Source organism: Tursiops truncatus, chromosome 14 (genome assembly GCF_011762595.2).
Source record: "Tursiops truncatus isolate mTurTru1 chromosome 14, mTurTru1.mat.Y, whole genome shotgun sequence".
Classification (NCBI taxonomy): Eukaryota; Metazoa; Chordata; class Mammalia; order Artiodactyla; family Delphinidae; genus Tursiops; species Tursiops truncatus.
Window position 1 is genome coordinate 4,824,039 of NC_047047.1, and position 27,754 is coordinate 4,851,792.

The following is a 27,754-nucleotide window of genomic DNA, read 5'->3' on the forward strand; positions in this document are numbered from 1 at the left end:
CACACACACACCATCTAGGACTGGGGTTGATATTGTCTGAAATTCTCCCATTCACCAGTAATTTCTTTGTGCTGAGAATGTCCTTTCTTTGGCTGTCTTTCTAAATGTAAATACTCATGGGCACAGTTTCTCCTTAAGTCAAATGAATTTATAAAATCTGGGGAGACTCTGAAGCTGGCTGGTGAGGATAATTAGAGCCTTGGGGTGGAAGAGAGGCAGCAGCTGAAGAAACAAGGCCAAGAAGAGTATTTCCCAGTCACGCCAATGGTCTGCCCTAATCCTTTCAGAAGAACTAATTCGGGCTTCCCTGGTGGAGCAGTGGTTGAGAGTCCACCTGCCAAGGCAGGGGACACGGGTTCGTGCCCCGGTCCGGGAAGATCCCACATGCCGCGGAGCGGCTGGGCCCGTGAGCCACGGCCACTGAGCCTGCGCGTCCGGAGCCTGTGCTCCTCAACGGGAGAGGCCACAGCAGTGAGAGGCCCGCATACCACAAAAAAAAAAAAAAGAAGAACTAACTTAGGAAATGTTTAAGGCTGCCAACACTAGGCCTGCAACTTTCTCCTTCAAGAAGCAGCAAGGTATGCCTAGACCATTCAATGGGGAAAGGACAGTCTTTTCAATAAAAGATCTTAGGAAAACTGGTTAGCCACATGCAAAAGAATGAAGTTGGCCCGTGAACTTACCCATATACAAAATTTAACTCAAAATGGATCAAAGACCAAAACATAAGAGCCAAAACTATAAAAATGTTTAGAAGAAAACACAGAGGGAAAGCTTCATGGCATTAGACATGATTTCTTGGCTATGTCATGAAAAGCGCAGGCAACCAAAGAAAAATTAGATAAATTGAACTTCATCAAAATTTAAAACTTTTGTCCATCAAAGGACATTATCAGCAGAGTGAAAAGGCAACCCATGGAATGCAAGAAAATATTTGCACGTCATATACCTGGTAAGGCATTGATATCCAGAATACATAAGGAATTCCTACAACTCAAAAACAAATAAACAAGCAACTTGATTTTAAAGTGGGCAAACGACGTGAATACACATTTCTCCAAAGAAGATACACAGAAGGCCAGTAAAGCACATGGAAAGATGCTCACGGTCACTAATCATTAGGGAAATGCAAATCAAAATCACAGGGATACTACCAAATATAAAATAGGGAAGCAGCTGCATAGCACAGGGAGATCAGCTCGGTGCTTTGCGACCACCTAGAGGGAGGGGATGTGGGGATATATGTATACATATAGCTGATTCACTTTGTTAGACAGCAGAAGCTAACACAACATTGTAAAGCAATTATACTCCAATAAAGATGTTAAAAAAAATCACGGTGATATACCACTTCACCCCCATCAGAATGGCTATCAAAGAACAGAAAATAATAAGTGTTGGTAAGGATGCTGAGAAATTGGAACCCTGTACCTTGCTGGAGGGAATGGAAAATGGTCTGGCCACTGTGGAAAACAATACAAGTTCCTCAAAATTAAATATAGAACAACCATACGATCCACCAATTCCATTTCTGGGTAGATACTCAAAAGAATTGAAATCGGGGACTCATTTTTGTACAGCCATGTACAAACAGCATTATTCACAACAACCGAAAGGCAGAAGCAGCCTAAGTGTCCCTTGATGGATAGATGGATAAACAAAATATGGTATGTACAGTTGACCCTTGAACAACACAGGTGTGAACTGTGTGGGTCCCCTTGCACACACATTTCTTTCAATAGCAAATACTACAGCATCACACAGTCCATGTTGGGTGGATCCACAGACACAAAACTGAGGGTCCTGAGGAGCTGTGGACACTGAAGGCTGTGACTGTAAGTTATACGCAGACTGTTGACTTTAGGAGTCGGGGCCCCTCACCCCCGCGTTGTTCAAGGGTCAACTGTACATATAACGGCATATTCTTCAGCCTTAAAAAGGAAGGACATTTTGACACCTGCTACAACATGGATGAACCTTGAAGACATTGTGCTGAGTGAAATAAGCCAGTTACAAAAGGACAAAGACTGTGGTGCTTGGAATATGAGGTACTTGGAATAGTCAAATTCATCGAGACAGAATAAAGGTAGAATGGGGGTTGCCAGGAGCTGATGGGGAGGGGAAACTGAAGAGCTGTTCAGTGGGGACAGAGTTTCAGCTTGGGAAGATGAAAAGAGTTCTGGAGCAAACCATGTGGATGTACTTCACACAACTGAATGGTACACTTAAAAAGGGTTAAAATGGTAAATTTAATGTTATGCTTATGTTACCACAATTAAAGGGGAAAAAAAGCAACAGGGCAATGAGGAAGGGGGCTACGCCCCAGGTCAGGAGCTGTGGGTTCCAGCCTCACCTCCACACCCACCACCTGGGAGAACTTTGTAAGCGAGCCTGGTCCCCCCAGGTGTGCAATAACCAGTTGGATTAACTTCTTCCTAAAGTCTCACCTGGGTCCCCTGTTCTACTCAGCGTTCTACATCTATTTCTTGGGTCCTTGTGGATTCAGCAGTGAACAAAACAAACCAAGTCCCTGTCCTCTGGAGTTTACGTTCTAACAGGGTAGACAAACCTTAAGTACACAAAACACATATGTGTGTGACAGATGAGGGAACATAAGCACAGGGTAAGGGGAGAGTGACAGGAGTCCTGCTTTAGATAAAGTGGCCAGGGACGTCCTCTCCGTAGAGGGGACACCTGAGCAGAGACTTCAAGTGAAGGGAGAGAGGGCGCCATGAGGACATCTGTGGACAGGCTCTCAGGTAGGAGGTATTTCAGTGACAGTGAAGCGGACGTAAGGTGGGCTCCCACCTGTGCGCCGGGTTTTGAAATCCAGGTTGTCACGGAAACGCCATGCAAGCATCCATTCCGCAAGGGCCCCCCTTCCCACCCTCATCCCAGAGGGGCTGACCTGACAGTGCAGATGTAGGTGCCAGAGTCCCCCCGCGAGGCTGGTACAATCCACAGGCTGCCGTCCTGGACCCACACTCGCAGCTCTTCCTCCCCCGGGACCATCGTGGCGGAGTTGTTTCTACGCCATGTCACACTGACGTGGGTGGTAGCAGAGTCCCAGTATGGCCCCTGGGGGCACCTCATGGCCACAGGCTCCCCTTCTACCTTGAACCTGGTTTTGGGATGCCTGCCATGAAACTGGCAGCTTCCTGCAGCCACTGCATGACAAAGAACCCACAGTCAGGCTTTGGGTCCATCCGAGGAAGCCACGTGCCCCGGACAACGTGGGGGCCCCATGAACCCCTCCTCTCACAGAGATCTCAAAACCCCCAAATAACAAGGTTAGGGCTACTATCAAGTCCCATCGACATTTTGTTGGAAAAGTTAAGTCAGGTTCACACGATGACAAAAAAAAGTTTGGCCTTATTTTTGCTTTGTCATTCAAAGTCGATCTTGATTGAGTTCAGCTTCCTTGCAGCAGGTCGTACGGTTAAAATCCAAAGGCACCTTTTGTCAAGGGCAAAAGCAGGGTCTCTTCGGTTTGCTCCTTTGGCAGGAATGACCGATGCCCAGGGCAAGCTCGTGAACCAGAGGAGACGGGCAAGAGGAAGATTCCGTCACCTACCAACACCTTGCTTTTTGAGGACAACAGAACCTCCCTAGAGAAGCAACTCCTTTCCCCAGAGAAGCTGCAGGCACGTCCCCTCCAGCTGAGTCACTTCTTACCCATGTGTTCCTCAGGCCGGATGGTGAAGACAGAGACACACAGCAACCACATGGACCAGGTGAACATCACTCCCGGGAACTTCTGGAGGACACAGGAAGTGGAGACCGCAGGCCCAGCACCCCGCAGCCTAGAGGAGGACACAGAGGAGGGGTCACCAAGAACCACTGATGCCCAAACAGAGAACCCCTTGAGGATGGTCCCTGGGATGGGTTCCGGAGGTTTCCCCTGGTGACCAAAACCCTTTTGCCTGGATTTTTTAACAAGAAAACTCAAATATTTGAATTTATTCCTCTACAGCAACTTTCACTGGAATAGGAGTCTGTCTCTTAAGTGTTTCTCTCTCCTGAAGCGTGCCTTAGCACTCCCTGCCCCTTGGCCTGATAGGCTCTTTCGTCACCTAAGGCCACTGCTAGGGTCTGGGCTCAGGCATCACCCTTGGTGAGGTCTTCCCTGACCTTCCCGTAAAGTGGCACCACCTTCTGCCCCAGTGCTCTATTTCCTTTCCTGCTCTGTTGCTGCCGATGGCGTTTATCCTTAACTATGTCTCTTCTCTCCAGCATGTAAGCTCCATGTGCTCGGGACCCTACTTTATTTTATTCACCGCTGTCTCCTAACACCTACTCGTTGAGTGAAGGGATGAGTGAATGCATCACCAGAAGTCGAAAGTTCCTTATATTTTACTGGTCAGAGAACTCTTCCTAGAGTCTTTATGGGTTAACTTAGTTTACATACAATTCTGACACGCGCTGAGGGATTCAGCAGACCCTCTGAGCTAGAGCATCCCCGAGGGAAAAGCAAAATGAGGGCCAAAAAGTGAATAATTTATACAAGCTCACGAAGCATTCCTCCCTACCAACCTCCCCAAGGCTGGAGTACCAGATGCCTCTGCATCTCCCCGTGGTCCCTCTGCATCTCCCCGTGGTCCCTCGGCATCTCCCCGTGGTCCCTCGGCATCTCCCCGTGGTCCCTCGGCATCTCCCCGTGGTCCCTCGGCATCTCCCCGTGGTCCCTCGGCACCTCCCCGTGGTCCCTCGGCATCTCCCCGTGGTCCCTCGGCATCTCCCCGTGGTCCCTCCCACGCTTTATCGCAGTCGCCTGTTGTACGCTAGCTGCTGCCACAACAATACTGCTAACGAGCCAGCCGCGAACTGAATGCCATGCGACACCAGCCGTTTGTTGTTGCTCGCAGGTCTGTGTGTCCGAGGGAGCTTGGCTGACCTAGATTACGCTGGGTTAGTCTCGGCTCCAAGCTTCAGGTGGGACCCACGTCAGCTCCATGGGTGTCTCGCCCTCCTTGGACCAGTGACTTCCTGGGAGATGATCTTCTCATGTGATGGCAAAACTCAAACGATGTGGGCGAAAGCACTCGCTCAGAACTAGCTCACTCTTTCTGGCCCACATTCCGTTGGCCAAAGCAAGACACGTGGCCAAACTGCCATTTGTGGGACCAGGAAATACCCCCACCTGGAGTGGGAGGAGCTGCAAAGTTACACCAGGAGGGGGATGAAGTGGGAGCCATCAGGCCATCCAGCACACCTGTGGCTTGTCTGGATCCCACGGGTGGGGACGGCCTTGAGGACAGAGGCTGGGTCTTATTCACAGCCTTTGTGGACTACACAGTGCCCAGTTCCAGAAGTTACCAGGGAATGTGTACGATTGAAAGTCTACCAGGGAGTTGGGAGTGATGAGTGAATCCAGAAAAAACATCCTTACCTGTACCTCCTCCCCACATCCTTGAAGGAGTCTGACATTTTCCCTGTTCCTGGCACAGATGCAGTTCTGAATGTCTCCTAGTAAAACCACATGGCTCTTAACTGGCCAGGGCAGGGTTGGCAGACAGAGGAAGTAACCCTTGCACTCTAGAAACCCCCCTCCCCATCAATGGGGAACCATCAGAAGACAGGAGCTCAGAGCTGCGTCCTGGACCCCCGCCCACAAGTCTCACCTGGACCCCCAGCCCCACTTGGGCTTCCCAACACCCCGGTCTGGACCCACAAGCCCCACCTGGACCCCCAGCCCCTCCTGGGCTTCCCAACCCCCTGGCCTGGACCCCCAGCCCCGCCTGGACCCCCAGCCCCGCCTGGGCTTCCCGACCCCCAGCCCTGGACCCCCAGCCCCGCCTGGACCCCCAGCCCCGCCTGGGCTTCCCAACACCCCCGCCTGGACCCCCAAGCCCCGCCTGGGCTTCCCAAACCCCAGCCCTGGACCCCCAAGTCCCACCTGGACCCCCAGCCCCACCTGGACCCTCAAGTCCCACCTGGGCTTCCCAACACCCCCGCCTGGACCCCCAAGCCCCGCCTGGGCTTCCCAACCCCCAGCCCTGGACCCCCAAGTCCCACCTGGACCCCCAGCCCCACCTGGACCCCCAAGCCCCGCCCGGGCTTCCCAACACCCCCCCGCCCCCCGCCCCGCGCCAGATCCCAGGCCGAGGCGGTTTTCTCGGTTCTTCTCTGTGAACCTTGGCACAGTAGCCGCTTTACTGCAACCTCTCCAGGAAGTGGCTTCAGAGGATTAAACCACAAGCACATAGCAGTGATCGTTTTCAACAACTGAAACCTCAGCAGCGGGCTGTACCCAGAACTGCCATAGTGAGGGAGACGGTCGGTCTTTGCAGGCCCAGAGGGAAAAGTTCGTTTTGCAGAAGTTTGCAAGCAAAATGCTATTTTCCTGCCCTATTTTCTTTAAACGTGTCTTTAAATGACAGGCAATTTGACATTTCTGCTTGAATCTGAGGTGACCTTCTTACTGGAAGAAAGAAGTTTTAAAGGTAGCTCGTTCCAAGCATCTGAGTTACAATTCTGGCTTTATGTTTTCCTTTGTCAGATAACCGTGTTTCCCAGTACTCAGTGTAAACGCACAGAAGAATAGGAGGCGAAGCAGGGCCAGGCATAAGAAAATGACCCGAAAAATGTGTGAAGAATTGAAGAAAAATAATGCAGTAAGGTGGAAACTGCTGATGGCCCAGCCTGAGCCAGGGGCGCCAGTGGCAGGGGGAGGGGGAGGGGAGGGGGAGGGGAGGGGAGGGGGAGGGGAGGGGAGGGGAGGGGAGGGGAGGGAAGGGGAGGGGAGGGGAGGGGAGGGGGAGGGGAGGGGAGGGGAGGGGAGGGGAGGGGAGGGGGAGAGCACCTGAGCAGCATCCCCCTTGGCCCTCGCTAAGGCCCAGGTGACAGTACCTGCCTGTGACCCTGGGTCTGCCTCCTGCTCAAGGGTGGCACATGGAGCCTAAGGGTGTGTAGGTGTTTACTTCACCTTTTAGTTTAATTCTGAACAATTCCAACAGACTAAAAGATTGCAGGAATAGTATAATAACACGAGTATGAGTCTTACCTCGGTTCACCAATTTTTAACATTTTGCTTTATTCTCATTTTCTCTCTCTGTTTCTTTCTTTCTGTCTGTCTGTTTCTCTCTCTCTCTCTGGGCCCCGGACACCCTTGTTGTCCCCCATCCCTGTGCTTCCCAGAAACTTTGTTCCAAATGCTTTTTACTTTGCTTCACCTTTGAATTAAAAAAAAATTTCCAAGCTTAAGTTTGATGTAAATAGTAACTTCCCCCTAAGTTCAAGAAGTGGGGCTTGGGCCTCCCAACCACCTGCCTGGATCCCAGCCCCACCTGGGCCACACACACACACACACACACACACACACACACACACACACACACACACACACACACTTTCCCCTGAACACCTGAAAGTTTACTGAGAGTAAATAAGTAAACGATAGCTCCAGAAATAAATCTTCAGGCATTTAAAAGGAGTAAAAATTTGATTCTCTAGTATATTTGAGTCTCTCTCTTCATTCACCCAGAAGATGAAACTTTTCTTTATTTCTATCTTCACCTTGTTCCCAGAAGGTTTCAGGCAACTGTCCATCTCTGAGTCAGGCAGTCATCCAAAACACAAAAGCAAGGTGACAGATCTCGACTATTAAGGAAGACAAATAACTCTCCAGGCTTATACCAACTGCTGAGTCACATTCAGTTTGCAAAATAGATTCCTAAAAAACTGAACATGTTGTTTCAGGCGTGTGGTATAAAACCTTCTGGAACCTATGGCGAAATAAATATTTACATCAAAATTAAGCTTGGATATTTTTTTTAATTCAAAGCTGAAGCAAAATAAAAAGTATTTGGAACTAAGTCTCTGGGAAGCACAGGAAGTTAGGCATTTGAGGGGTAGGGAAGATCCTCTAGCTTCAGATACAGGGAAATACATGACCAGGTTTGAGGCAGATTTTGTTGAAAAATGTACTGGCTCAAAGCAAAAGCAGAATGCTTGAGAGAAGTCCACAAACTATTTTTGTTCTACAGAAAAGAGAGAAGCTAGCGCTTTCCCCCCAGAATTAAAGGAATTAGGGGCAGCACGGTGGGACTGTTTCTGGTCTGCATGGCTGTGTCATAAGGACAGCACCTGCATGTCCTTGACCCTGATGGGGCCGGGGGGTTGGCGGGGGGGTGGGAACAGAGTCGCTTACCGGAACCCATGGCACAGGAAGATCCATCTTTAGCAGAACCAGGCACTGGGCCACTTGGGCTGAATGTCTGACCAGGGAGAACCTGGTAAGGTTCAGACTTGGGTCCACCAAGGGCTATGCACTCTCTTTCTATTTTACTTTCTGCCAACAAGTATCTTTCTCTTTAAAATCACCCTTTCCAAATCTACAAACAACAAATGCTGGAGAGGGTGTGGAGAAAAGGGAACCCTTCTGCACTGTTGGTGGGAATGTAAATTGATACAGCCACTATGGAGAACAGTATGGAGGTTCCTTAAAAAACTAAAAATAGAATTATCTTGTGACCCAGCAATTCCACTACTGGGCATATACCCTGAGAAAACCATAATTCAAAAAGTGTCATATACCACAATGTTCATTGCAGCTCTATTTACAACAGCCAGGACATGGAAGCAACCTAAGTGTCCATCGATAGATGAATGGGTAAAGAAGGTGTGGCACATATATACAATGGAATATTACTCAGCCATAAAAAGGAATGAAACTGAGTTATTTGTGGTGAGGTGGATGGACCTAGAGACTGTCATACAGAGTGAAGTAAGTCAGAAAGAGAGAAACAAATACCGTATGCTAACACATATATATGGAATCTAAAAAAAAAAAAAGGTCATGAAGAACCTAGGGGCAGGACAGGAATAAAGACACAGACGTAGAGAATGGACTTGAGGACACAGGGAGGGGGAAGGGGAAGTTGGGATGAGGTGAGAAAGTGGCATGGACATATATACACTACCAAATGTAAAATAGGTAGCTAGTGGGAAGCAGCCGCATAGCACAGGGAGGTCAGCTCGGTGCTTTGTGACCACCTAGAGGGGTGGGATAGGGAGGGTGGGAGGGAGACGCAAGAGGGAAGAGATATGGGGATATATGTATATGTATAACTGATTCACTTTGTTATACAGCAGAAACTAACACACCACTGTAAAGCAATTTTACTCCAATAAGGATGTTAAAAAAAAAATCACCCTTTCCCAATGAACTTATCTATAAAACAGAAATAGAGTCACAGATGTAGAAAACAAACTTATGGTTATCAGGAGACGGGAGGGATAAATTGGGAGATTGGGATTGACACACACTACTATATACAAAATAGATAACTAATAAGGACCTGCTGTACAGCGCAGGGAGCTCTGCTCAGTACTCTGTAATGACCTCTCAGGGAACAAAATCTAAAAAAGAGGGGATACATGTATATGTATAACTGATTCACTTTGCTGTACACCTGAAACTAAATCAACATTGTAAATCAACTCTACATCAATAATAATTTTTTTAAATAAAAAATAAATAAAATCACCCTTTTGCTGTCAAACCTTTTGAACTTGACCAGCTTCTGCCCCAGGAACCCTTAACCAAGAGATTCAGCAAATAAGCCCAGCTCACGCTCCGTCTCCGTCAGATCCTCCAGTCACACCTTGCATTCCCAGCGAGCCCAAGTCATTCAGAGCCCCCGGCGGGTTGGACCATCAAGCAAAGACCCTTCCGTCACCTTCCTCCTGCATCAGCCCCTCCCGCAGGCCAACCCCCAACAAGACCACTCCTCTAGCTCAGAACAGTCGCCGTCCTTCCCCAACAGGACAGACAGGGAAGCTCGATGCGTGAGACCCTCGGCAGCCACGGTACGAATCCACCAAGCTTCAAATTCTCCCAGCCTGATGTTTGTGTGACAGGGATTCATCGCTCTGAACAACTCCAGAGGGCAAAGGCCGTGGGTCTGGTAGAGCGTGTCAACCCCATCATAAACATGAAGCAACGGAAACCAACTCAGACACATTCAGTAGGTCACCCAAGGTCGCAGAGCTAATGGAATCGTCAAGTAGGATGTAAGCCTGAGTTTACGCAGTCCACATTCTCGGTACTGGTCCTCAGCCCTGCAGGAGCATCAGTACCTGGACCTAGAGGGGACTCCAGGAGCCATTAAGTTTAGCAGCCCACCCAAACCAGCATCCTCCATAGACGGCCACGCTTGCCCCTTGTAAGATGGACACTTGTAGTCTTGGAAACCACTCATGATCAGAAACTTCTGTCATTTTAGGATGCAGCTTCTCCTCCCCCTAAGTTCCACTCACTGGCCAGATTCCCCCCTGGGGACAGCTCAGAAGAAGTCCTTCTGCATCTTCCAAGGGTCCTGAGGGTTAGGGAGTCTACACAGGAGAGCGCCGAGGGAACAACATGGCCCTCAGAGTCTGGCAGAGCGAGTGTCAATCCTCCCTTCCTTCTGGGCTAGGCGGAGGGTTCAGTGCCTCCGTGAGGCTCAGTCTGCTAGTCTGTAAAGTGGCTGCAGCGTGACGTGCATCACAGGAGGGCATCTGCTATATAAAGAGGGCAGCACAGTGCTGACGCGGAGAAAGCCCTCGACAACAGGTCGCTCTCTTCAGCATCTTCCAGAAGTAGACCCAGAATCTTGGGGAGGCAAGTAACTTGCTCAGGCGCACACATCTGGCAGACCTGAGTGAGAAGTCAGAGCTTCCACAGTCTGCATTCTGCCTCACTACAGCTAAAGGTCCATCACACAGCCAGAGAATGTTCTGGTGTCCTAGTCAACAGCACAGCTAATAGCTCACCAGGTGCTATTCTAGAGAGGTGTGCAACTTCACCTAAAGGAATCAATGAGCCCGTGTGCGTACGCCCATATTATAGAAGTGTGCTTAAATTGCAAACACACAGTCATAAACACACACACACATTCGAGGCCTATTATGGGATGCTAATGCTTTCATTCAGACATCTTAGCACAAGAGTTTTTAAGCACACACAGAACGGGAGATTGAAGCTGGATTCCTGTCCTCACTTGACCATCAGCTATTGCTATGTGATCGTAGGCAAACCACTGAGCCACTTACCCAACCTGGGTCACAGTTTCTTCATCTCCAAAATAACGCTTTGGGCTGCCAGAAACTCCCAGGTCCCTCCCAGGTGTAAAATCCTAGGGTCAAGGTCAGTCTGAACTTGAGTTTAGGCTTCATTCCTGGGCACACCTTTAATTTCTAAAGCACCAAGTCAGGGGCTCAGTCAGATAACCCCTGAATTGGATCAACCCACCAGCTTAAGGTCCCATAGCTAGCAACTGGCCAAACCAGGACTCAAGACTCCCGAGTTGTCCTGGGTACTGGAGTTTCAGCTCTGTGGGGCTGCTCACCGGGGAATGTTAACTAGTATCTGGACGCCCCGTGCTGGCGTAGGACAGGAGACTGGTTATGAGCAGATGCACACCCTTTGAAATGAATGTTGCTTTCAACCCTTGTAATCTGAGAGTAATAAATGTCGCAGACATTGAAATGATCAGTTATCCAGAAAACATGACCATCTAAAATATAACACAGATAAAAGAAACCAGGACAAAAAAATCCTGAACGGCTGAAAGATAGTCCATTTGATCCTGGCACCAAGTCATGTCTATTTGACTCACAGAAGAAATGTGAAGCTCTCTTGCAGAACCTGTCTCTTTATTCACATGAATGTGACTATTGCTTCTCAGAGGGGCAGATCGTATTTTGTAAAGATGGCCACAACAATATCTCCCTACTGTTTTCTGTTATGTGACCAGGCTACTCTGCCATCAAAAGTGGAGTCCAGGGACTTCCCTGGTGGTGCAGTAGTTAAGAATCTGCCTTCCAATGCAGGGGACACGGGTTCAATCCCTGGTCAGGGAACTGGATCCCGCATACCGTGGGGCAACTAAGCCCGCGCGCTCTGGCGCCCACGTGCCACAGCTAGAGAGCCCACGCACTGCAAGCACTGAACCGGCGTGCCACAACTAGAGAGAAGCCCGTGCGCTGCAAGGAAGAGCCTGTGCACCGCAATGAAAGATCCCACGTGCCACAAGTAAGACCTGACGCAGCCAAAATAAATAAATAAATATTTTTTTTAAAAGGTGGAGTCCAACTTGTCAAGGGGTCCCTTGAATGTGGGCCAACTGTGACTTAAGTCTAACCAACAGAATGGTGCTGAGCGAACACTGAAGCTAAGTCAGAAAAGGCCACGCAGCTTCCACCCGGCTTCCTTGGGACGCTGGCTCTGGGAGACGCCAGTCACCGTGTGAATTGTCCAACTGCCCTGAGACCTGCTGGGAGGGAGGCTACATGTAGGGGGTCAGGCCGACCGTCCCAGCCCAGCCCCAGCCATATGAGTGAAGCATCTTAGGCTCCCCAGAGTGAAGCATCTTAGGCTCCCCAGATGAGTCCACTCACCAGCTGAGTACCACTGATTGATCTCAAGTGAAACACATGGAGCAAAAGAACTGCCTAGCTAAGCCCCTCTCAAATTCATGACCTGTGGAGTATGTGAGTTACAATAAAATGTTTGTCGTAAGCCACTCAATTCCGGGGCAGTTTGTTACGCAGTGATAGGTGACCAGAATGTTCTATCAGAAGCAGAGAAGAGGTAGCAAATCAGAAAGAGGGAGAGAGCTGATGTGGGAAAACACACCCACAAAGACGTGGCAGCCAATTACCCAATAACAGAGAAGAAAAACTACTGAGACAGATGCAAGAACCAAAGAGCACAGCCATCAGAGGCCTTTAAGAGCAGACACAAACGGTCCCCTCCACCTCTCTGTGTCCTACTGAGGGTATCCAGGTGTTCCAGCACAAAACAGGTGATGTCCGTAATGATCTCCCTGAATCGTGAAGAACAGTTGAAATTTTGCACAGGATCTTCTTTCTCGAGGATGCGACAGTGAGTAATGTATGTGATGAGGCTAACATGCTAATTACCTTCCAGTGTATTTCCCTGCTCATTGCCTCTGAGTCTTCAGCCACTATGGCCCCAAGAAAGGGGAAGAGCAAAGGCCTCCTTGGAAAGGAGAGAAGGAAGTGGATGTGACATAGGGGACGTCTAAGTAGGGAAAACGCGTTCTGCCCCCACTTCTGGGCTCAAAACCTGAGTGCAAAGAGACAGAGGGTAGAGAGAGGGGGAAGCTGAAAGCTGAGGGGCTTTTCCTCTGCTTTCAAATTAGGTCCCTAGAGGAATCCCACCAGGGTAAAGTAAGGAGCCATTGCCCAGATGGGGGCTCTGGGGAAGGATGGAGATAATGGCATGGCCTATTCAGGTAGAGGGATGCTAGGGTTAGCTCCCTGCTGGCCTCAGTTCTTTGCTGATTGGGAGGAGATTCAGATCTCCCCTGTGCTTCCAGTGGAGAAGGGGGGGCTAAACTGAGATCTGAGCTGATATGGGGCTGCCATGATGGACAGGTGACCTAGAGGATGCAGGACATCCAGTCCCTAAGGAGCAGTGTGGCCAACTGTGGAAACATGTCTTTACCAGTTGGCAAATAACCACCCACTTAAGCCCTGAACTCTCCACCCTCTACCTTTCCAGGGGCTCCCCTGAGATCCTCATGGTCTAGCAACGTAGGGTAGCACCTGTTCTGACTGGCTGGTACTCCTGCCGTGCGGGTTGGTAAATATTTGGGCTACCACCTGCACACGTGGCCAGTCTAAGCCAGGGGAGAAGTGAGGCCGTGGCCAAGGGATGCAGAGGACCGTGGAGCCAGCAAGGGGCATAGTGGGGCCACATCAGCCATTGCACCGGCTCTGCCTCCCCTGAAAGACCAGACCCCGGCTTTCCCAGCCAGGAACCGCAGCAGCCGATGTAGCAGGACACTGCGTGACCAGCCAGGTCCAGGGACACCTCCATGGAAACCCGTGAAGACCCCCCCAGGCCAGCGAGTGTGGGCCAGCCGCCCCCCCCACCATGCCCTGGGGACATGGCTTCCCCAGGTCTCAGACTCCTTGCTAGAAGTAGGTGGCAGAGTCAGAAACTCTAAGAGACTGAGCATCTACCCGAAAGAGACCAAATAAATCCAAGAGAGGCAGAGCTGGACCAGCCTAGACTGGAACGACATGGGCCGGCAGCTTAAATCCCCCTTTCCTCCTGGAAGGAGGCCTCAGGAGCCAAACGAGATTCTTACTAGAGAAGTTATTAAAGGCAAATTTTTGTGACATCGAGTTGCAGTGACTACAAATTTGCACCACGATACATATATTTTAGAAATAGTTCTTCCCAAAATTAAGTTGTCAGAACAGATGAGATTTTCTTTTTATGCTTTGAAAGATCATCTTTCACTCCCTGGAAAATATGTCCACCTGGAATGGCTCGTCCTCTGAGGGTCACAGAAGGCACAATTTTCCCCAGCCCTGGGCCCAACATGGCCACAAGAGCAGATTAAAAAACCAAGAAAGCCAACCACGATAGGAAGCCCAAGCGATTTTGAGTCATAGGGTGTGGGGAAATCCCTGGGCACAGGAAACCCCAGTCATTAGCCTGAAGACATCCCAGACTGACTGGGTTTTCCACAGACCCAGAAAGTCCCATTAAGAAACGCTTTGCTCTTCCACAGATTTTCCACACCAGCACTTGTGTCAAAACAATCTGAGGCAGACAGGTAGTCTACAAAATTCTCTTTTGAAAATGGCCTCAGGTAGCTGTGAGGGGCCGTCACGGTCTGACACAGCTGCCCCGAGACAGTGATGTGACGTGAGCGAGGTGATGGATTAAGCTACTGAGATGTTGTAGGTTATCGTTGCAGTGGAACCCGGAGCGTACATGCACAGCAATCAAAGAGAAGAATAAGGACACTGTGTTCGTTTTCTGTTGCCCTGGAGCAAAGGACCACAAACCCAGTGACTTGAAACCAAGCCCCGTTATTAGCTCCCATCACTGTGGGCCCAAGGTCGGCCTCTGCTTGGATGGACTCTGCTCCGGGTCCCACGGGTGGACATCAAAGCTTGGGGTCCTGTCCCACGTCCCTGGGGCCATGGTAGAATTCATCTCTTAGGTATTATACAACTGAGGTGCCCACTTTCTTGCTGGCTGTCAGCCAAGGCCACTCTCAGCAACTAGAGGCCACCACTGTTTCCTGCCCCGGGGCCCCCTCCATAAAACGGGACAGTTTGTTTCCTCAGGGCCAATCGACCACCTACTTCACATCTCTCTGACCTCCTGACTCTGACCCCTGGACCCTCTTTTAAAGAGCCCAGCTGGTTGTGCCAGGAACACCCAGGATGGTCTTCCCTTTGATTAACTTCACATCAACTGACCGGGGACCTAAAATACATCTGCAAAATTCCCTCGCCTTTGCTGTATAAGGTAACCTAATCATGGGAATGCCATCCCATCCTGTTTATATTACCCACCCTCATTCAAGGGGAGGGGCTGCACAAGGCATGCTCAGTGGGGGGCACCTTAGAATTCTGCCAACCACAGACAGTTAAGAAAACATGCTGATGAATACCAGCTCTAGAAAATTCAGGACACATCCAAAGCCATACATTGACTTCCTTGCTCCCAAGTAAGAAAACCTCGTCTCGAATATTCTAAAGCCTTCCTACTCAAAGTGTGGTCCCTGGACCAGAACCATGGACATCACTTGCGAGAAATGCAAAATCTCAGGCCCCACCCCAGAACTAGGGAATCAGAACAGCTGCTTTTTAACAAGACCCCCAGGTGATTTGAGAAGCATTGATCGTAAGGACTGGCTCATTCTTAAATAAAGTAGGCAGATACCCACGGGGACTAAAAGCGGGGACGCTATTAAATCCCTGTACCCGGATCACCCCAGCCCTCTCAGGGTGGTTCCTGAAATTTTGAGGTCAGAACCTCATAATCTGATGATGATGGTGATGGTGATGGTGATGATGGTGGTGGTGATGGTGATGATGATGATGGTGATGGTGATGATGGTGATGGTGATGATGATGGTGATGATGGTGATGATGGTGATGGTGATGATGATGGTGATGACGGTGATGATGTGGTGGTGATGGTGATGATGATGACGGTGATGATGGTGGTGGTGATGATGATGGGGATGATGGTGAGGATGGTGAGGATGGTGAGGATGGTGAGGATAACTAACACTTATTGAACATCCACCATGTGCCAGGCACTGGGCAAAGTCTTGACATGCATGATTTCTTTTAATTTTCCCAATACTTTACAAACTAGATATTATTATTTTTGTTTTAGAGATAAAGACACTGAGCTCACAGAAGTTAAATAACTCCTCCAAGGAAATACAAATAGAAGTGATGGGGCCAGGACTCGGCCCTCATCCCTTTAACTTAGGGGTGATGTGATCAGATTGTCACAAAGAGTCAAAGCTAATCTGGGAATCACAAACTGGGGGTCACAGCCCTGTTCAACTTGTGGATATGCATTTTTTCAGCTTGGGTGGTGGTGTTATTTTTCACTGAATGTCTTTTCCGAGGGACAAACTCATTCCAGCGGGTCATAGGCCCTGTCACTCACAGCCTCACACATTTGACTTACTGCCTGGCCCCTGAATACACTCAGGTTAGCAATCCCCAGTTAAGTCCAAGCATTCTTAAATTTCCTCTTGACATTTCATGAAAAATTTGAGGGCTTCCCTGGTGGCACAGTGGTTGAGAGTCCGCCTGCCAATGCAGGGGACACGGGTTCGTGCCCCGGTCCGGGAAGATCCCACATGCTGCGGAGCGGCTGGGCCCGTGAGCCACAACTACTGAGCCTGTGCGTCTGGAGCCTGTGCTCCGAAACAAGAGAGGCCATGATAGTGAGAGGCCCGCGCCCCGCGATGAAGAGCGGCCCCCGCTCGCCGCAACTAGAGAAAGCCCTCGCACAGAAACGAAGACCCAACACAGCCAAAAATAAATATAAAAAATAAATAAATAAATAAATAAATAAAATTTGAGTGGAATACTTCCCAGAAATTCTTTAAAATAGCAAAGAACCCCTGTTCTCTAGTCCATCCATTTCATCAGATGAATGAAACTAACGTCCAGAAACAAACTTCTATGTCCAAGTCACATAGCAAGATAATATCCAGGTTTTAAACTGGCCTCCTTTGGCCCACAATCAAGTGCCACAACTTACCTCGTGTGTTTAGGGAATTATTTGTGCTCAAAATGCAACAGAGGTTCTTAACTAACGTACGCTCCAGAAACGTTCAGATGGAGTTTCATACAGACTCTCACGCTACTGATCAAATGCCCATTTATCTAACGAGAAGCATCAGATACATGACAGGTTTAGAACACAGGCTCTGCAGGGAGAAAGAAGTCCCTAAATAGTTTATAGAAGTGGAACAGGGAGGAGTATAAGAGGTAGAATAGAGCAGTGGATCCCAGCCCTAGCTGCACATCAGAATTGCCCGGGAAGCTTTAAAAACGACTGCTGCCTGGGCCCCAAACCCCCAAGTTCCTGACGTAATTGGTCCCAGGTACGGAGATTGTTTTTAAAGCTTTCCAGGTGATTTTAATGCTCAACCAGGTTAAGAACACCGGAGCAGGGACTCGAAGATTCTGGAAGACCAACATCGCCCCCATCACTATTTTTCCTGTGACCCCACCGGGTCTGGCTCATCAGCTGGTCACAGAAGCTTCCACGTCCCTTTCATCTTTTTGCTGCCTTCTCCCTTCCTTCTTTAAGCAGCAGTCCTTCATGGGTAGAGAGCAAAATTGGTGGGAAGCTGAGGTCTAGTTTCAGACTCTGAGGTACTCACTTATTCCTGCTGATTTGCTTCTGGACATGAAACCTCCTCTCATCTCCTAAGGGAGTGTTTCTCCCAGACCGGTAGCCTCAGCATCACCTGGGAACTCATTCGAAGGGCAAGTCCTCAGCCCCTCCTGCCCTACATCTACTGAATCCAAAATTCCGAGTGGGCTCAGCCATCCATTTTAGTAAATCATTCAGGTGATGCTGACGCAGGCTGACGTCTGAGAACCACTGATTGGAGACAGTCACGATCAAGTGTCCCCATACAGAGAGCAGGTGATGGTGACATAAAAAGACCACCCGACACTATACACTCGCACTGCTCCAGCTGTGCTGTCACTAGACTCTGCCACCCTAGGGTCTGTGCGTCCTGCTCACTCAGGTGTCGACTGTCAAACAATTGGGCTTTGAGGGTGCGGTCGGAGTGGGGATATTGAGGGGAAGGGCTGTGGCAGGTGTGGAAAGGTGGGGCGGCGTCCCGGGCCGGCTGACAACAAATGGTGCGGGGACCATCCTCACAGTCCCACGACCCCGACCAAGCTCCCTTTCTTGCCTGTTACGATAACCACACAGGCTAGAAAGTGGAACATACAATTAAAATATGGGCAAACTGTCATGAGGTTTGAGGGGAAGTGCCCCTTCTACCATGCATGTAGGAGGAGCCCCCCTTTTCGAGCTGGTGAAGAGGGACCCCCTCTCTCTTGGGGAGGGGGAGCTCAGGGAAGGGTGAGTGGGGTGGGGGTGGGGGTGCAGGATGGGCTGCCGGGAGGGATGCCCCAGCATCCCACCGCTGACGTCGAGCTGCCGGAGGGACTCAGAAGGTCAAGTCACTCAACTGCCTCAGTTTACAGAAGAGGAAATTCAGAAGGATGACAAGCCCCGAATAGCATCACACGGCATTAGGGCAGAATGGGACCAGGGGCTCCCAAGGGAGCTGGGCGCCAGGAAGAGGCAAGGCCTCCAAAGGGGAGTGGGAATCGAGAGGGAGGGCATCTAATACAGAGAGCAAGCTTTTTTTCTCTCGGTCGTGCCGTGCGGCATGTGGGATCTTAGTTCCCCGACCAGGGATCGAACCCACACCCCCTGCGTTGGAAGCGCAGAGTCTTAACCGCTGGACCATTTAGGTAGCAACCCCGTGAGCCCAGCATTGCGCTAAAGCTCCGTGTGATTCGGATTCGTACGCCCTTCCCTCCACCTGTGAGCCTCGCCATCAGCACCACGGTTTACAGACGGGGAGACCGGGGCGCCGGGAGGGTGAAGATAAACTGCGTGGGTTACTTAATTATAATCGCGGTGAAAATGATTTCTTTAAAGAATCGCACCCAGTTGTATTATTACTTCACAGGAATGAAGCAAGGGATAAAGATAAGCTTAACACTTCCTGGTGGTTGATTACTGGTGGACCATCTCTAGTCAGTGATACTTTTTCACTGGAGAGCAGGATTTTTAAAAGACAGTTACTATAGGAACAGGTGCGTGACATCACACAGCCAGTAACAGGCACAGCTGGACTGGAACCCGGACGCTTTAGCCTCTGGGACTCACACTTAGCCACACTCTGCCTGCTGCTCCTCCAAGACGGCTGTGAGGGTTGGTGACCAGCCAGCACGGGGAGCTCAGGCATTGGAAGTGTTTCTCGTACTTTAGAGAGCGTCCCACGATCCTTCCAAAGAGGAAAGCTTCTAAACTCAGTGGAAGTCTCAGAGGCACAGCCTCCCCTGAGCTGGACACAGACCCTCTCAGCAATTCCTTTCCTCTCACTGATTCCACAGCAGTTGTGCCGGTCACTTCCAATCAGAGAAGGTCCCTAGAAATCCTCCAATCCAGCCCCTTTTTTGACAGAGAAACTGAAGCCCCCAAAGGTCAAGGTCACTTTCACACAGGTGAAGAAGGTCACAGAGATGAGGAAAGTCACACGGAGGAGGCGCCGGGGGTCTGGAGCCATCAGGAAAGCCTCCTGAGGTGCCCTCCACAAGTGATGGAGCCCAGGTGTCCTGACTCCCAGGTCAACCGCCCCCCCTGCCCTTGTCCCCTCTTACCTGCAGCTCTGCATCGTTCGCCTGGTGCTGTCTCCTGGGATGGCTGCCAGGCCTTTCACCTTCAGTGGGAGCTCAGCGGTCTGGCAGGAATTTATACGTCCAGGGATTTCCCAATCGGGCTTGTGTCACTCCTCCAACCGGGTGGCTGTGAACACACCTTTCCCCTCCTCACTGGGAGCGCCGTCTCAGCTGTAGCGCCGGCTGCGTGATCACTCAGATGGGGAAGTGACCAGAGAAACCCTGTGTAAGTTTCCCTATTTTTTGTGACTCGCTAGAAGTTACATACTTCCAGCTGTGAGGTGGTTTTAAAGTGATGTGTATTTTGCCCAACCACGGCCCCATTAAAGAGAAAAGGAGGACTCTGGGGCTTTAACCAGCGAGGTAGGTGCCGTTTCCCCCCCTCCCATGAAGTCCTTCTAGGGTTAGGAGACCCCCACTGCCAGTCTTACGTGATGTTTTAGTTGTTAGCAAAGGAAGGGGGTGATTCTCTAAGTATTTATTATAGTGTGTGGGATTTGGCTAACTGAATAGTTTAGGGATGGAAATTCATGTCTGTACAAAACCAGTGTCTCCTAACCACCCAGCAGCCCCAAAGGTGACACTGAATGTGCCTCTCCCCCTCAGGGAGCTCCCCGTGGAGCTAGAGAGGATAGAGCCCCAGGGGGTGAGCCTGGACCCCTGCTGTTGGATGGAGAGGAAGGACTTTTCCAAATGTCCTTAAAAATCCCTGTTACCAACCTTAATGACATCTTCTGTCTGATTTATTCAGATACTGAGGCTCTTACAGGTGAAAAGGCAGATACAGAAACTCTTTTAGAGAAATCTTAGGAATTTCATACCCAGAGCAAATGGCTCACAGTCAGAAGGGCCCGCCGGCATCAGTTTTATCCTTTTGCTAACAAGGAAGGTAACTTTCAAGGGTCACAACTCAGATGGATAAATAATATCTGAGAGAAACAATGCTGAAGCAAGATGGAAACCTAGAGATGGTCAAATCCATTCTCCAGTTTCAAGGAGATGAAACTGAGGTCCAGGCACATAGGGGGACCACAGGTGAGTTCACTGGATTAACTGAGTGTGTGTATAACTTCATGATGGGGTTCTTATGGAAGCTGGAAATACCCCCAAAAGGAGTTTATTGGGCAAAGAGTAAATGTTACCTTGTATCTGTGTTTATTCTTTTTCCAAGGACCAGTTGAAGGGGGAATATTTGTTTCTGTTCCATAATTTTGACATGGTAAGACTGAAGAGTGAGCTATACATCTGGGGTCAAGCCAAGGAAGTTTCAAGGGTGTGAATTCACCCGAGCAGGTAAATCTCACCAAATACCATCGTCATCCCAGGATGAAGGGCATGTCAATAACTGAGTCCTCTCCACACGGTCTCTGTAGTCCACCAAACACATTAATCCAGCTGACCTGCCTTGGTTGAGATCCTCGTCACTAAATAGCACAGGACAGCCCACATTAATAGAGCCAAAGAAAGGAAGTGAAATCGTGCCATGTGCCTTTGGCCCTGCTGAAGGGTAACTGCTGATCTTGTGATCCATGAAGAGGAATTTACATAACCTCAGCTTTTTCTGTGGGAAACCTTGATCCTCAAGCCGCGAGAATTGTTCGAATCTTTGAATCGTCCTTTCAATAACTAACGCCTCAGACTCACAGCCACCCAAGAACGAGTCCCCCGGCCTGCAGCAGTGCAGGCTGACCTCGGTTTACTGGGCTTCGCTTTATTGCCATTTGCAGATACTGCATTTATTACACATTGAAGGTTTGTGGCAACCGAGCTCTTTGCAAGCCTATTGGCATCATTTTTCCATTAGCGTTTGCTCACTTCGTGTCTGTTTCACATTTTGGTAATTCTCCAAATACTTCAACCATTTTCATTATTACTGTATTTGTGATGATGATCTGTGACCTTTGACATGATTGCAAAAAGGTTATGACACACTGAAGGCTCAGGTGATGGTTAGCATTTTTTAGCAATAAAGTATTTTTTAACTAAGGTATGTACTTTTTTACACATAATGCTATTGCATGCTCGATAGGTTACAGTAGAGTGTAAACATTACTTTTATATACATGGGGAAACCAAAAACTCCATGTGACTCACTTTATTGCGATATTCGCATTATTGTGGTGGCCTGGAACCAATCCTGCAATATCTCCAGGGCTACATTTTCTGCACCCTCCTTCCCCTCCAGGGCCTACACTGACCTGTTCCCACTGTCACCAGTGCATTGGTTCAATTTCTCCACCAACTGATGGGAAATAAACAAAGCACAGAATGTTCCGTAGTATCTCGAAATCCTCTGAGGTTTGAGGTGAAGGTCGCCCAGGATGTCTATTGCAAGGGTTGAAGCAATGAGTCTTCGTTTTTTAGACTCAGGAGGACTTTTCAAAGTCTGTCCTGGTTCAGAAATCAGCAGCAGCATCCTCTGAAAACCCCGTGTCAAGATTTCCACCCCCTTTCCTTCCTTGTGCTGTGGAGGCAGAGGGTGTGGGAGGTGAGACGGGAGCTGGCGGCCAGGACGGCGTGGGTTGGCCTCTACGCCATGTATTACAGCGCGGGCTATTTGTCCCTGGTTTTATGGAATAACCTCTGTCTTATTATCCCCACAAGCCCACTCATACTTATCAGATCAGAGTTCTTTCATTTTGATTCAAGAAAATATGGTCATCGAACCTACAGAATCAATACAGCAATCAGACCCCATAAAACTGAGAATTCTAAGGCCTGCTCTCGTCAACAGGACAATTACAGAAAAAAACTTGGTCTTATTCACGGAGGCAGGAGAAAAATCATTCCCTTCTCATAAACGACTTACCAATTAGCAAACTAAAAAGGAAAATATCTACCACAAATGGGCTTCAGTCTCCTCAGCTGTAAAAAGAGAGGGCTGAGGTCAATGAGTTCTGTATTAGTTTCCTTTTGCTGCTGTAACAAATTACCACCAACAATGGCTTAAAACAATACCACCGGATCCTCTTACAGTTCTGGAGGTCAGAGGTCCGACATGGTCTCAAGGGGCTACAGTCAAGGTGTTGGCAGTGCTGAGGTCCTTCTGAAGGCTCCAGGGGACAATCCTTCTCTTACCTTTTCCACGTCCTAGAGTTTGTCCTCAATGCCCTGACTGCGGCCCCCAGCACATTGCCCTTTTTTCCCCCGGGCTTCCATCAGCACGTGGCCTTTTTTCTTTGACCTTCTTGCCTCCCTCCTAGGAGGACTCTCGTGACTCTATGTGGGGCCCCCCCAAATAATCCAGGATAGTCTTCCCACCTGAAAATCCACAACTTAATCACGCCTGTAAAACCCCTTTTGCCGTATAAGGTACCCAAACCACAGGTTCCAGGGGGGAGCCTGGTGTGCTTAGGGGACTGTTATATTCAGCCTTGACGAGCTCGAAGATTCCTTTCCCGTTCTCAGAGCCTGTGCCTGACGATGCTACAGAGTGTCGGGAATGGGTCTGCATAAGTGTGGACTGGAAGAGCGCAGTGCCCGCCACACCTCAAGGTCAAGGCTGTCTAGACGGCGTGGTGTAGAGAGCGTGCACAGAGATTCCAGAGCTGCAGGAGAGACTCTGTTTAGTATTCAGTTCTTTCCAGCTCCTCCTTGGCTTTCCTCCTCCTAACCCTGGTTCCAGTGAGAGACACCCGAAGGGATGAGAACTCTAACGGCCACTGCCCACTCTCCCCCATCCTGCCCACAGGGCCCGGGGCGTGGACAGAGGCCAGCTGGACGCTGGGCCCGTGTCGTGCCTACACCCCGTCCCCAGGGCACCCAGCCCCACTGAAGGCCGCAGAGCTCCCCATTCCCCCCACACACACGCACCGTTGCATCCTGCATCCACAAACCAAGCCCTCCCTCTGCCGTGGGCTCCGGAGACTCCAGAAGGCTGCTCTGATTCGAGGTCCACTGTCCCTCTCTGTGCCCCTGCTTCCCTCTGCCTCATCCTCCACCTCTGGGCCGGGGACATGGGGCCGGTGCTGGGGACGTGGCCCATCCAGAAGAACAAACCTAGAAGCCAACCTCCCAGGGCACTGCCAGGCCACGCGTGGAGATGGGACCATGCCATCCATGGGTGGGAGGGGTGTAGAGACATTCCATTCCTTTAGAACGAGAAACAGCAACATTTCCTTGTCCTAGAGATTTGACTTCTATGAGAAGCAACGCAAGGATTATTCATGCTGATATCACTCTGCTGCAGAGAACCAGCCGCGTGTCCCATCACCGAGGGTGGCCAGGAAGACGTGCCTGCCAACAGTCCCCGCGGCTTCCCGTCTATCCAGACGGGAAGCGAAGTTTCCAGATCTGGCCGCCCTCCCCACACCTCCCACCTCCTCCGGCCCTGATAACCCTCCAGCTTATGTACAGCCCCTGCCCCCAGCTTCCACTAAGTCATGGGATGGTTCTCTGCTTTCTAATAATCTCAGTGACACACAGAACATTTGCTCAGCTGACACCCAAGCGCCATGCTTCTGGGAAGCAGTGATGGTTCCGGAATCACCCCGCCAGGCCCCAGATGCACCCACGGCCTTCTCATCCGTGTGTCATGTCATGTAAAAAACCGCACCTGGGCATGGGCGCCTGCCAACCCTCCCGACAGGCATGCAGACTTCAGGCTGAGCCAACTCCGATGTGTCATCTTCAGAACACTCCAGGCCCCCAGGGCAGGACGTCAAGGGCAGGCTCCACAGCATTTGGCTGCTGGGCTGAGGACCTCGGGTGAAGCGAATCACAAAGAGGAAGCGGGTTCCTCAATGTCCCGTCAGGGTCTGGCACTCCAGCTTTCACAGGAGGCACCATTCCGTGCGGTTCCCGGTCACCCCACCTCACCCAGCGCTCCCGGAGCTATTACACTTGCCCCAGGGAGCCTGTGTGGGATCAGTGACCTCACACGGCTGTAGCTGGCCTCAGTTCATGAACCGTGAGCAAGGGACAGCCCACCGGAGAGGAAAAGGAAGGGGACGGTCGCCCCTAACATGGCATGGGAGAGACCGGCTGAATCTGGAGGACAAGGGGCAGTGACACACCAATCCATAGTTTATGGACTGGACAGTGCTCTTAGGAAAGACACTGTAAAACGGATCTGAAGTTCAGAGCCAAGACCTCCCCTTTACTCCGCAAACCGCCCTGGATTAACCAAGTCTTTTATTAAGCACGTCTGTGTTCTAGCTTTGACGTCTGGGGCCTCGCTGACCCCTCCAAGGACTAGCCCGTTCCTAGAGATACCAAACGACTCACCCGTAAGTGTGCCTCTCAAACACAAACCAACCAGCCCGGAGCCCACACCCCAGCCTCCCTCAACTGCGTCCACTTCCATGCGTACAGTTCCCCATCTGGGGAGTCCGTTTCCCCCCCACTTAGAACGCCTTTAGAAGCATTCCCATCTCCTTTGGCTTGACAGAAGTGGATAAAAACAATTTTTTCTACATCCTGTCGGGGCGAACCCAGAGCTCAGCAAAGGGCAGACCAGTAAAGAAGGCAAAGCAAGAGCCCCCCAGCTGGAGAAAGGGGGGAGGCGGGGCAGCAGGGGCAGGAAGCAGAAAGCCCTGGGTCAGCGAGAATCAGGGTGGCTGTGACGGAGCCCTGGGGCAGCAGTTCTCAAAGTGCGGCCCGGACAAAAGCAGCGCTTCCTGGCAGCTCGTTAGAAATGCAGATTCTGGGACTTCCCTGGCGGTCCAGTGGTTAGGACTCCGAGCTTCCAGCGCAGGGGGCACGGGTTCGATCCCTGGTCGGGGAACTAAGATCCCGCAAGCCACGTGGCACATCTGCCCCCCAAAAGAAGAAACAGAGATTCTAAGCTCCCACCTCAGAGCACTGAGTCAGAAACTAGAGGAGGAAGCAAACAACTCGGGTCTGACGAGCCCCCCACCCCCAGATGATTCTGATGTGGACAAAATGTGGGAAGGGCTATTCCAGTGGCTCTCACCTCTGAGTGCCCACGAGAGACGTCTGACAAATACCCACGCCAGGCCACTCTCTCACCAATGAGACCCGGGGAGTGCAGGTGGGAGCCATGGGGCTGGCTCAGGCGATACTCTCAAGTTCCCCTGTGGTCTCTGGGCCGGCTGCCAGCACTGAGAGCTGCTGCCTGAGGCCTCGGGCCGCTCACCTCCTCCAGGGCCCTGACTTTGGCTGCCGCAGGGAGAAAACACAAACAAGTAAGAAAATTCCAAGGCTCACTCACTGAGGACAGGCCCTAAGGAAGACACAGGTGAGGCCTGGGTTTGCCAGACTTCATCAAAGGGGCCTCGCAGACAACTGACCTTCCAGATCTAATGGCCAGCATCTACTCAGGTCAACCAGGGGAAGCTGACTTCAGTTCACAGCAACCAAGCTCAGAAAAGACCAAGGTCTGGGTCGGCAGCCCATTCATTCATATTCATGTCTCTAATATATTTTTGAAAACCTGCCCCAAGAACTCACATTCTAGTGGAGGAAAATGACAAAAATGAAGGAGTAAACAAAGGAGTGTCAATTTACAACAAGCGAGATGCTGAGGAACCAGTAACCGATGCTAAGGTCCTCCGCACAGGGGAATTCCCTCCACGAGGTAGGGTCAAAGGTCAATTCTTGCTGGATTCAGTCCCCGCCCACAGAGTCTGCGGCACCTCACCTTGCGATGTCTCGGGCTTGATCCAGCTACATTAAGGCAGTAAAAGTAGGGGCGTCAGTAGTGCTGGCAACTGAAACAGGACTAGGGTGACGTTTGTTCTGATCCCATCTGTATCCAAAAGGCTTGCTAAGTAAAAAACAAACAAAATTACAGCAAATACATGTTACTAACTTAGGAAAACTAGTCATGTACCATAAAGTGATGATGCATTGATAACAAGTCGTAATTATTTCTCTATTCAGAACACTCTGTTAGCCTGGGTCCACTTCCGGAGTGGACTTGACAGACTTGCCACGGCGTTAAATACCTGCCTTCTCCCACAACTTCAAGCTCATGTCTTTCTCAAAACAATGACTGAGAATCAAATAGGGCAGTAAATGGTCTCCTACCTGAATCACGGGTTCATGCCTTTCTTTCCAGCGTCTGAATGGAGAAGCAAGACCCCCTTCCCAAATACTCCAAGGAAGCACCCCTCACCCCACCAACGGCTCAAGAGGAAGATGACCCACAGGCGTCCTGACCACTCTCCCAGTGACTAAGAAGACAGTGTTAGGGTCACACACGGGCAGACATGCCCCCCTGACCTACCCTCCTGGGCCTATACCCAGAGAAGTCAGCCCAGGAAGGGGTGCAGAGGAATTCTACCTCCAGACTTTATGACAGCCCCGGGTGAGGGGGGAGAGGAATCCGCCGGGTGCTGTAGGATTCAATCAATCCGCTATTCATCCTCTGGGAATCTTAGAACCCCAGGGGCTCCACAGTCCCAAGTTCTGTCTCCTCCAGACCCTGAAAGACAGGAGGCAGCTGGACCATTCTAACAAGGCCCGAGGAGCCGCCCAAGCTTTGGGGCCATCTTGGGCCAAATTCTAGTAGAACCAAGCAAACTATGCATTGGGGCTTGTTTGGTCAGAACACCATGGGTTTTGCCCTTGTTCTTGGGTATCCATGGACCCACAGGTTGTTGGAGTGGGAAGACGCTTGGGGTCCCCCAGGGCACCCCCTCCCTTTGTAGATGAGGAAGCCCTGGTGGTGGGATTTCACCCGGTTAAAGACTAAGGGCTGAAGCCCTCCCCTGCTCCCCGATGAGTATCCAAGCCTCGCCAGCTTAGACGACAATTCTTTGAAAAAGCAGAAGGAGAAAGTCATTTTCCAGACCAGGCTCTGTGCTCTCCGGGTGCAATCAGCCACCCAGGGTGATGCTGGTCTCCCCGCCGGCCTCCCCCGGAGCCATCCCTGGGTCCAGACTGACTTTGGTTCCTAATCCAACTTACCACACCCTTGGTAAGCGTCTACACCACCTGCATCTCTGCGAGTGTGAAGAGGGGTCATGATCAGACCCACTCTCTCTCCCAGAGCACCTAAGCGCCTGACTCTATTCCAAGCACTTTATTTACATATTCACTTACTTAATCATCCCAACAGTCCTATGAG

General features: G+C 50.5%; 1 protein-coding gene across 2 annotated transcripts in view; it reads right to left on the reverse strand.

Moving 5' to 3' along the window:
* IL1R2 (interleukin 1 receptor type 2) overlaps window positions 1-24,012 on the reverse strand; it is a 39,923-nt gene extending 15,911 nt beyond the window's left edge. The window contains exons 1-3 of one of the 2 annotated variants that reach the window (XM_019931236.2): window positions 19,705-24,012; window positions 3,676-3,803; window positions 2,909-3,167 (exon numbers count right to left, since the gene is read on the reverse strand). In XM_019931236.2, coding sequence (XP_019786795.2) covers window positions 2,909-3,167; window positions 3,676-3,803; window positions 19,705-19,718 — 401 coding nt within the window. In that variant the 5' untranslated portion in view covers window positions 19,719-24,012. Of the gene's footprint in view, window positions 1-2,908; window positions 3,168-3,675; window positions 3,804-5,389; window positions 5,571-19,704 lie in introns of those variants that run through there. The other variant, XM_073790969.1, reaches the window with a different exon arrangement.
* Window positions 24,013-27,754: the final 3,742 nt, after the last annotated feature.